Genomic DNA, 10,566 nt, shown 5'->3' with positions numbered 1-10,566 from the left:
GTCTACAAAGACTTTAAAATTGTCTTTTTTTTTTCTAATTATTTATGAATTTTTAAAAAATTGTCGAACTAGTCGAACTTAACCCAAAATTAATGTAACGGTACATATCCACCGCTAGCAGATATTGTTCTTTTTGGGACCGCCACCAAATTCACCATCTCCAGGGTCCAGCGTCTTTATTGGCACACTCATGTCTACCCCCTTCGAGAAACAGCGAGAATGCTGGCACATCGTCCGATGTCTGGCTCTGATACACTATCTCATGTCTACCCCCTTCGAGAAACAGCGAGAAGACTGGCACATCGTCCGATGTCTGGCTCTGATACCATTTGTAACGCCCAGATCCACGGCTAGCAGATATTGTCCTCTTTAGGCTTTCCCTTTTGGGCTTCCCCTCACGGCTTTAAAACGCATATGGTAGGAGAAGGTTTCTGCACTCTTATAAATGGTATTTTATTCTACTCCCCAACCAACGTGGGACATCACAATTAAAGTCACACAAAAACCCTTATTTATGTTTCCTCATTTCTCTTTCCCGTGTTTAGATTCTGTAATTTATCTCTAATTTTCTTATCTTTTATTTTTTTCTCACTCTTTCTTCATTTCTTCTCGTTCCCTCGTTGGTTTATCGTCGTTCAATACAAACGACGACAACAAATCAACAATAATGCTGAACCTCCGAGGGAGGAGTCCATTGTGAGATCTCATATCAGTTGGAGAGGGATAACTAAACATTTTTTTACAAGGGTGTAGGGGGTAGAAACTTCTCCCTAGTAGATGTCAAAGCAGACAATATCTCCTAATAGTGACCTTAGTCTATTACACAACAACAAACCCTCAAATCAAATATGGTTTTAAATTTACACGGTACAATAACAATTCTAATATGAAAAGACTTCACACGCACGACTTGACTTATTCATAGATGAATCAAACTTGACAAGCCTAAAGTTCGAACGCAGTAAGTTTAACTTCAATAATAGGATACTTCTATCGAACATATAGGATAAGGACTTGTACAGGTCACAATCTTTTCGTATAATTCCATTTTCTTTTACAAAATCATTAGAGAAAAAAGATGAGCATATTAAAAGCTGAAAAGGGTCTAAAAAAAAGGCTTTATAATAAAAGTGAGAGTGGGAAAATATAATGGGTAAATTCGTATCTAATTAAGTGGAATTAAGGGGTCCGCCACTAGGATTGGTGCAACAACTTTGTTATATGTCGATGATTATGATACTCACTCCCCTATGATGTTGCTATTAATTTTAGGTTTGACTCTATTTCTAACTTTATTCATTTTTTCGATAAGAAAATTATTAAAAAAAAAAAAAATAGTTGACTTTAACTAGTATGTGTTGAGATTGTTGGAAGGGAGTCTCACATGGGCTAATTTAAGGAATGATCATAGGTTTATAAGTAAGCAATACATATCCATTGGTATGAAGCCTTTTGGGAAAACCCAAAGCAAAACTACTAGAGCTTATGCTTAAATTGGACAATATTTCAGGATACCGTGAACTAACTAATAAGTTTTATATGATAGCTCTGAGCTTAAATTGTTACAAATGATATAAGGGCCAATTGTTACAAATGATATAAGGGCCAAAGCGGACAATATCTTCTAGCTCTGAACTTAAATCATTACAAATGATATAAGAGTCAGACACGAGATAATGTGTTGCTGGGCACGAATGGGTGAGCTTAAATTGTTTTCGTGGGTAGATTGGAGATCTCATATCGTAGGAGTTTGGGGTTGTTAAAAGAGAATAAATTTTTATGGCACGTTTTGGTGGAGGTTGACATATATAGGTTTGTGTTATGTTATGTCATATTCATGAGAGCAAATTCAAGTAGTTCTCCGCACTAGAACGAATCTGCCATGTGAAAGCTCAGTAGTTTCTATCTTTTGTGCTGATTGAGCCAAAATGATTCATCCTTTCAGAGCTTCTCCTATTCCTCTAAGGGCTCAACACGTTCCAGTTCCACCACCTCTTCCAACATTTCAACGTGGTAAACCATTCTTGGGATCTTTTGCTCTCGTAAAGATGGTGGGGTATATGGCTTAACCATTTTCTTAGTGCTTTTTGGGTGCTTTTTTTGCTGGGAATTTCAAGCTTAGGGTGGAAATCAAGTGTGATCTAATGTAGTTATCCCTTTTACCCGGACCCCCTATCCTTATCTGCCTTTTTTGCATTTGCTTTAACTAATGCACACCACCTGTTTGATATTTGTCCTCATCCAAATTTTCTCTCTGTTTTTGCTTCTTCTCATATATATGGCTTCTGAGATGATGGTTTGAAGCATCACAGCAATTGATTTGTCTTTCAAGCATCACAATGAGCAGGCGTCCTGAGCTTCTTGACTTGATTTCTGGGGACAGGGAATGGGAGTTGAATAGAATTGGTGTTGGGAGTTTTGTTAGTGAGAACAATAAACTTGAGCTTAGACTTGGATTGCCTGGAGAAGAGAGGCTTGCAGAAGGAAGTAGCTGCTTGAATTTTAGCCATGAAAGTGATGAATCCCTTCTCTCTTCTGCTAAGCTCTTTCCTTCTTGTTTGAACGTTAGAGGCAACAAAAGGGCGCTTTGTGATGAATTCCAACCCCATAAGCTGGTTTTTTCTGAGAAAACAGCTGAGAAGGTGGCTCCTCTCATTCACTGTCTTGGTGCTTCCTTACCATCTTCAGCTTTTCAGAGGGAAGCCCAGAAGCTACCTCAGCCATCACAGTCGTTATATTTAGAACATTTGTTGATGCCTCAGAGATTGGACTTGGTGTCAGAGGAGCCATCAAAGTCATGCAGCTTGAAAACAGCTGAGTTTCCATACTTAACTGAGAAATCATGTCTCAATAATGGGTCAGTTCCTGCAGAATCATCTGAACCTAAACACCATGACAAAAGGTTAGTCAGCTTATCTTCACTTATATCCTGTTTTCTAGTCATTCATATCAAACTCTACTTTTTTTTTTTTTTTTTTTTTTTTTTTTTTTNTTAGCGATGGATACTTTTTTAAGCCATGACAAAAGGTTATCCTGACTATTATTATTTCGTTCCATGTAAGATCCCACATTGGATAGAGAAGAGAACGAAACATTCCTTATAAGAGTATGAAAATCTCTCCCTAGTAGACACGTTTTAAAAACCGTAAGGCTGATGGCAATACATAACGGGTGAAAGCGGACAACATCTCTTAACGGTAGGCTTGGGTTGTTACAAATAGTATCAGAGCCAGACACTGAACGGTGTGCCAATGAGGACGCTGGGTCCTGAGGGGGTGGATTGTGAGATCCTAAATCGGTTGGAGAGGGGAATGAAACATTCCTTAAAAGGGTGTGGAAACTTCTCCCTAAAAGACATGTTTTAAAACCGTGAAGCTGACAGTGATACATAACGAGCCAAAGCGGACAATATCTACCCGTGGTGGACTTAGGCCGTTACACTTTTACTTATAATTGGGCCTTTTTCTCATTCAGAACTAGTTTTAATTTCAAAACGTTTATGTCTTGAAGTTTTTCAAGGAAACAAGTAATGCTAAGTTGCTAATTGCAATGAATTCAACATCGTGTCAGCAGGGCTTCAGTTGCATCAGCCGTTGGTTGGCCTCCCATCCGTTCTTTCAGGAAGAACTTTGCCGGCCCCCGCTCTTCAAAGCCTAACTCTCTTGTGTTGTCAAAAGAAGCTGTGCAGGATGAGAATGGCTCAAAATTATCTCACTGTTCCAACGGACAAATGTTTGTGAAAGTTTGTATGGATGGGATTCCCATTGGAAGAAAACTGAATCTCCAAGCCTATAATGGTTATGATCAACTGTCTGCTGGCATAGACGAACTCTTCCACTGTCTTCTTGCAGGTAATCCTTCAATGCCCTGCATTCAATCGATATTTTGTCCAACACTGCATATTTCTTTTGTAAATGATAATTAGTAAGTCAAATGATTTCGTTTTTAGTTTTAGCTTTTGAAATTTACGCTTGTTTCCTCCCAATTTATTTCCTCTAGTTTTTTTCGTTTATTACGGAAACATTTGAACTCTTAGTCGAATTTCAAAAACAAAAACAAGTTCTTAAATAGTTTTCAAAACTTGGCTTCGTCTTTTTGAAATATGGGATAGAAAGTGGATAATAGATGTGAGATCTCACATCAGTTGGAGAGGAGAACGAAACATTATTTATAAGGGTGTGGAAACCTCTCCCTAGCAGACGTATTTTAAAACTTTGAGGAGAAGCCCGAAAGGGAAAGCCCAAATATGACAATATCTGCTAGCGGTGGGCTTGAGCCGTTACAAATGGTATCAGAGCTAGACATTGAGCGGTGTGCTAGTAGAGACGCTGGCTCTGAAGGAGGGTGGATTCTGAGATCCCATATCGGTTGGAGAGGACAACGAAACATTGTTTATAATGGATTGGAAACCTCTTCCAGGGAAGCCCAAAGAGGACAACAACTATCAGCGATGGGCTTGGAGTGTGACAATAAAACAAATGAATGTATATGTGAAAGTAGTGTTTATAAGCTTAGTTTCAAAATCCAAAAACAAAAAACCGAATGCTAATCAAACTAGGACTAAGTTTCAAATGAAGTTGTTATGCTGAAATTACTGCTCACTTGTTCTTATGTTCTTCCTCCTAATTAACTACAGCACAGAGAAACTATCTAGCAGCTGAAGATGGGAGAAAGGTGGAGGAAACGACCTCGTTATCTGATTCCAAACACGAAAACGGGCTGTACACTCTAGTTTACTATGATAATGAAGGAGACAGGATGCTTGTTGGTGATGTCCCATGGAAGTAAGCATTTCCCACCGCTGATCTTGTAGCCCATGTCACTATCATTTTCCTGACCAAATCCAATACAATCTTAGGAAAAGGGGTCTTTTTAGTATTACTTTCATGTTTAGAATGATTGTGAGATCCCACGTCGGTTAGACGGGAACGAAACATTCCTTATAAGGGTGCAGAGACCTCTCCCTAGTAGACGCGTTTTAAAACCGTGAGGCTGACGGAGTTACGTAATGGGTCAAAACAGACAATAACTACTAGCAATGGGTTTAGACGGTTACAATGGTTACAATGCTTCCTTGCTTGCTGTTCGGTTTATGAAACAGGAACCTTTTTTAAGTCATAACTTTCGCTTTCTTTGTATGGTGGGCTTATGGGGCTTCATTTTCATGCAGCATGTTTGTTTCCACTGTGAAGAGGCTACGTGTGTTAAGGAGTGCTGTTGTTGCCACTGAAATGAAGTGAAACTCCTTTCAAAATTCACACACTTCTGAAAGGTACTGGAAATGTTCTTGTCAAATCTTTCCAAGTCTTGGCTCAGAATAGCAGCAATTTTGAGCAGCAATGGCAACAGTTTATGCCAAAGAGTGATACCAAGTTAGGATTTTCCCATATAAGTTTTCATTTTACTAGCTGCAACCTGTAAGCGCAGCCTTGGGTTTCAAGGTTGAGGCAACTGCTACCCTGTGTGTACATATTTATATTCTGTATATTCTGAAATACGAGTTCTGGTTGTGAATTCTTCTTGGGAATTTACTGCATCCCTCTAAGTTCTGATTAAAAGAACATAAACAAGAGAAGAATGATTGGAAGACTCGGTTTTAACATGGTGGACTCACAACGATTGTTCGGCACTTATTCTAACACAGCAAACAAATCAGCCGTGTGAAGTTCGGACTTCATGGATAATGTCAGCGTGTGCTCGAGGCTCAAGTCATGTTTAAGAGAAGTATTTTGGAAAACATGTGTGAGAAAATACGTTTAAAATACTTGTAAAGAAAACAATGTTATAAGCTAAAAGCGAGTAGGCGACAACGACTTTGATAACATATAACTCAGTTAGGAAGAATTGACAACTAGTCATATCCTATTTCAGTACATTTTGGGGTATTTTAGCATTTGTGTGTGCAGACATGATTTTGGTGACCGGTAATACACCCCATATTGACATAAAATGAAATAGTAAAGACCTATCTAGGATGAAAACATGTAAAAGGGGTTTGAAATAGGTATGCGACCATGAACAACATGTTTTGGACAAGTATGACCGGGATATTCGACATGTGGCTATAGGCAACACGTCTTGGACAAGCATGACCGTGACATCTAGCACCGTTGGATATTTGGGAAAGAATCACAGAAGTATTTAAAATCCATATGTTATGGTTATTAAAGCGATTCTCGAATGTTCGTCCAATAGTTACAAAAAGATAGTTCTCATTCAATAATTTTTCTAAATAAGAATACTAACAATTTAGCGTTGAAGCACCAATACCTCCGTTTAAAGATGAAGGTTCGAATTTCCCCAATAACGTATACGAAATAACGTTTACGAAACAAGGGTATTAGTGTCAATTAACACATACGAAACAAGGGAACTAATGATAATTTTCCAAAACAAGAGACAAAGCTCCAAAAGTGTGGCCTTGTGATAAAAGAGGGCTAAATATCAAAAGAAAAGGAAAGCCCTGATTCATTAAGACCCCTTCTTCAATTTCAGGCTTGGGTGGGCGCAATCACATTCTTCCAACATCCTCGCAAACAAAGCAGGCAATACCCAAAGCCGGCACGACACTGCCACTCTGTATCTCTTATCCTACATGCTTCTCCGAGCGTCCCCTCTTCTTCGCGCCTCCCACCGTCCATTCTCCTCTGGAGAGTTCTGGTTGTGAATTCTTCTTGGGAATTTACTGCATCCTTCTAAGTTCTGATTAAAAGAACATAAACAAGAGAAGAATGATTGGAAGACGCGGTTTTAACATGGTGGACTCACACCGATTGTGCGGCACTTATTCTAACACAGCAAACAAATCAGTCGTGTGAAGTTCGGACTTCATGGGTAACATCAGCGTGTGCTCGAGGCTCAAGTCATGTTTAAGAGAAGTATTTTGGAAAACATGTGTGAGAAAATACGTTTAAAATAATTGTAAAGAAAACAATATTATAAGCTAAAAGCGAGTAGGCGACAACGACTTTGATAACATATAACTCAGTTAGGAAGAATTGACAATAGTCATATCCTATTTTAGTACATTTTGGGGTATTTTAGCCTTTGTGTGTGCAGACATGATTTTGGTGACCGGTCATACACCCCATATTGACATAAAATGAAACAGTAAAGACCTATCTAGGATGAAAACATGTAAAAGGAGTTTGACACAGGCATGCGACCATGAACAGCATGTTTTGGACAAGTATGACCGGGACATTTGACATGTGGCTATAGGTAACACGCCTTGGACAAGCATGACCGTGACATCTAGGACCGTTGGATATTTGGGAAAGAATCACATAAGTATTTAAAATCCATATGTTATGGTTATTAGAGCGATTCTCGAATGTTTGTCCAATAGTTACAAAAAGATAGCCACGCTTTGACAACCTCATTCAAGGGTATTAGTGTCAATTAACACATACGAAACAAGGGAACTAATGATAATTTTCCAAAACAAGAGACAAAGCTCCAAAAGTGTGGCCTTGTGATAAAAGAGGGCTAAATATCAAAAGAAAAGGAAAGCCCTGATTCATTAAGACCCCTTCTTCAATTTCAGGCTTGGGTGGGCGCAATCACATTCTTCCAACATCCTCGCAAACAAAGCAGGCAATACCCAAAGCCGGCACGACAGCGCCACTCTGTATCTCTTATCCTACATGCTTCTCCGAGCATCCCCTCTTCTTCGCGCCTCCCACCGTCCATTCTCCTCTGGGGTTCACATGGCGCTAGCTGCCCATCTCCTTGTCTATCCCAACCATCAAAGTTTCCCTTCATGGCGATCTTCTTCGCACTTGCCGCCTGTGTGTCAAGCGAATGGCTACGACCGCATTTCGCCCAAATTAACATTTTCACAATTTGTTCGGAGTTTCTACGTCTTGTCGGGAACACACAATAAGGTACAAAGGCCTTGTGGAAGGATTTTCTGTGGGCAAAGAGAGTATAGAAAGGTGAGGAGACGAGTCCCCAAAACCAAGAAAAAGGAATTAGAGCTCAACGTCAGTATCTGTATTGAAGAAAAGTTGCCGGACGACCCTGAACTTTTGGTATCCATTTCTTCACGTACATCTTACACTGTCCTTTAATCGGTATTTTTTTGTTGTTGATTATACGTCCATAAATGAATTTATTTCATGATGATGGTGGGAAGAGTAGTAATGAGAGGGATCGAGAATGCTTGTTTTGGGCAATCCTGTTGCATTCTATGTTGTAATTGTGCATGATATCCTAGCATTCGTCTAGGAGTCTATAGGTTGAATTAATTTTCAATAACATTATTCTCAATCTCCACCCTCCTTTTGTTTAGACTCAAGAAAACGAGCAGCACGTTACTAAGTGGACTTGCTACTTGACACATTCCTTGCTCTCTTATATTAAATTTTGGTTATGCACAATCATATTGTACTTTCTTTACGTTTACCGGCCTAAGCCAACCGCTAGCAGATATTGTCCTCTCTGGGCTTTCCCTCAAAATTTTTAAAACACGTATGCTAGGGAGAGGTTTTAGACACTAGACGGTGTGACAGCGAGGACGTTCGGCCATTAAGGAGGGTGGATTGTGAGATCCCATATTGGTTGGAGAGGGGAATGAAACATTCTTTATAACGGTGTGGAAACCTCTCCCTAACAGACGCGTTTTAAAAACTTTGAGGGGAAGGCCAAAAGGGAAAGCTCAAAGAGGACAATATTTGCTAGTGGTGGGTTTGGGCCGTTACAAAAAGAATCTTGGGAAATGAGAGCGAGAAAAGCAGTTAAGCTATGAAGTTCAGTTGTGTCATCAACTTTTCCCAACAGTTAAGAACATAGCTTCTCCCAGCTGCTTAACGTGCAATGCACCAAATGCATCTAGACGACAATAATTTCATATGTGGATACCAATTTCTACTTCTTGATTACAAGTGCTTTGACTTTAGAATATTTGAGAGATTGATGCTTTAAGATATCAAAGTTGGATCGGTAGAATATGTCAAGAATTAGGAGTAGAATAAGTTTTTCATGTTTGATCTCTTCTGCATTGTTGCAAGGTTCATTTTCTTATTGATCATTCAATACTGATAGCTTTCCTTTCTTTGAATGCTTCAGAGTATTGCAGAAATGCTTCGTTTGAATGTTCCTAAGGCTCTGAAGTTAGCTTTCAACAATTTAAAGGATTCACAATACAAAACTCGAGATAGTTCAATAAACGATGTTGGTTTATTTGAAAGTGTTGAGATGTCCGTGCTACTTTGTAACGACGAGTTTATCTGTAAACTTAACAAAGAATGGAGGGACGAGGATCATGCCACTGATGTCCTGTCCATGTCACAGCATGTCCCAGAACTGAAGCTTCCAATTGTAAGAACTTGAGTAGAAATGAGTACTGACTAATGTCTTTGAGAATGATAAATGATTGACTGATTTTTGTATCTTCAGCTTATGTTAGGTGATATTGTCATTTCCGTTGAGACTGCTGCGAGGCAGGCGGAGGAACGGGGACACACGCTCCTTGATGAGATTCGGATACTCCTGGTTCGTCACTTGATCGCCCTTTTTGTTTTAAGATAAAAGCTTAGAATTTTGCCCCTGCATCCATATGTTTGAGAACTAGTAACGTTGCTACTATTCACATAGCATACGTGCCTTTAGGGGAGCGTGTAAGACGAAGATGGCGTTTAGTATGCGGGCATGATGGGTCCATGGGATTTGGTTTCATAATTAAAAGTTCTTGCACAATCTATACACAAACATTTTATTCCCAAGCTTCACATTCCCATGCAACACATACCAATAGGTCCAATATCACAATCATTAGCACATTTCTAACACTACATCCTTCATTTTCAAGCATTTGAAACTCATTAATGTGTATTCTAAGTCAAAATATATTTTTTATGCAAAACTTGACTTTCATTGAGAGAAAATGACAAAATATACTGACATACTGATAAGACAACCCTAATTCTTAGCCCAACGATCCAAGCTTTTGTTGAAGGAAGAACCCTTGAATCAAAGTAATTAACACCTCTTTATACGAAATTTGGATCAACCAAGAGATAAGGCTAGAATTAGATTACCTCTTACGATCAAAGATCTAGAAGCTAGATTTGGAACCTTGTTCTAAATTGAGTCACTCCACAATCGAACTTGATCAAGGCTTGATTGAATGGCTCGGATGCAATTCTACCACAAGAATTGCTTGAAACTTAGAAATGACAAAATTGATGTTCGGGTTTCTAAGAAAAACGTCTCAATTCGAGATCTCAATTTCATTCATTCACCAATCTGATTTTTACATAACATACTGTGGGTATTTATAGTCTTCCGACAAAAGACTTCCGACAAAAGACGTTTGTGGCCAGCATTTATTCTCGATCCCCTTTAATCTCCACCGAAGTCAAATTGTTTTAACCCTTACATATTTTATGAAATTAAAAATAATACTTTCCAACAAATGTTGATGTGCTTGAGTGGCTAAGGCGACGGGTTTGAAATCAATTGAGCTCTCCCCGCGTAGGTTCGAATTCTGTTGTTGACATTTTTGAATCTTTCTGACATTTTTTTAATCTTCTTGGCAATAGGTTCATTTGGAACACCGTGATT

General features: G+C 39.0%; 2 protein-coding genes across 2 annotated transcripts in view; both read left to right on the top strand.

Annotated features, from left to right (window-relative positions):
* The first annotated feature begins 1,853 nt into the window (after positions 1–1,853).
* LOC111796678 (auxin-responsive protein IAA16-like) lies at positions 1,854–5,517 on the top strand. The gene is made up of 4 exons (XM_023679402.1): positions 1,854–2,902; positions 3,574–3,851; positions 4,637–4,784; positions 5,171–5,517. The coding sequence occupies exons 1-4, from the start codon at positions 2,340–2,342 to the stop codon at positions 5,238–5,240; spliced, it is 1,059 nt and encodes a 352-aa protein (XP_023535170.1). The 5' UTR covers positions 1,854–2,339; the 3' UTR covers positions 5,241–5,517.
* Positions 5,518–7,526: 2,009 nt separating this feature from the next.
* The window catches only part of LOC111796469 (endoribonuclease YBEY, chloroplastic), a gene marked incomplete in the record, with an annotated part of 7,009 nt that continues 3,969 nt past the window's right edge, over positions 7,527–10,566 (top strand). Inside the window, 3 exon segments of the mRNA XM_023679093.1 lie at positions 7,527–8,033; positions 9,070–9,321; positions 9,400–9,495. Of these exon segments, the coding sequence (XP_023534861.1) occupies positions 7,647–8,033; positions 9,070–9,321; positions 9,400–9,495 (735 nt within the window).

This window comes from Cucurbita pepo, chromosome LG06, assembly GCF_002806865.2.
Source record: "Cucurbita pepo subsp. pepo cultivar mu-cu-16 chromosome LG06, ASM280686v2, whole genome shotgun sequence".
NCBI classification, from domain to species: Eukaryota; Viridiplantae; Streptophyta; class Magnoliopsida; order Cucurbitales; family Cucurbitaceae; genus Cucurbita; species Cucurbita pepo.
The sequence above is the reverse complement of the archived record's forward strand: the minus strand, read 5'-3'. Positions and strand labels throughout refer to the sequence as shown.

Excerpts from the sequence above, each read along its gene's own strand:
- LOC111796678 (XM_023679402.1), top strand. The coding sequence starts at position 2,340 with ATGAGCAGGCGTCCTGAGCTTCTTGACTTGATTTCTGGGGACAGGGAA. Across the intron at positions 2,903-3,573 it reads CCTAAACACCATGACAAAAG|GGCTTCAGTTGCATCAGCCG; the intron begins GTTAGTCAGCTT and ends TCGTGTCAGCAG. Across the intron at positions 3,852-4,636 it reads CTTCCACTGTCTTCTTGCAG|CACAGAGAAACTATCTAGCA; the intron begins GTAATCCTTCAA and ends AATTAACTACAG.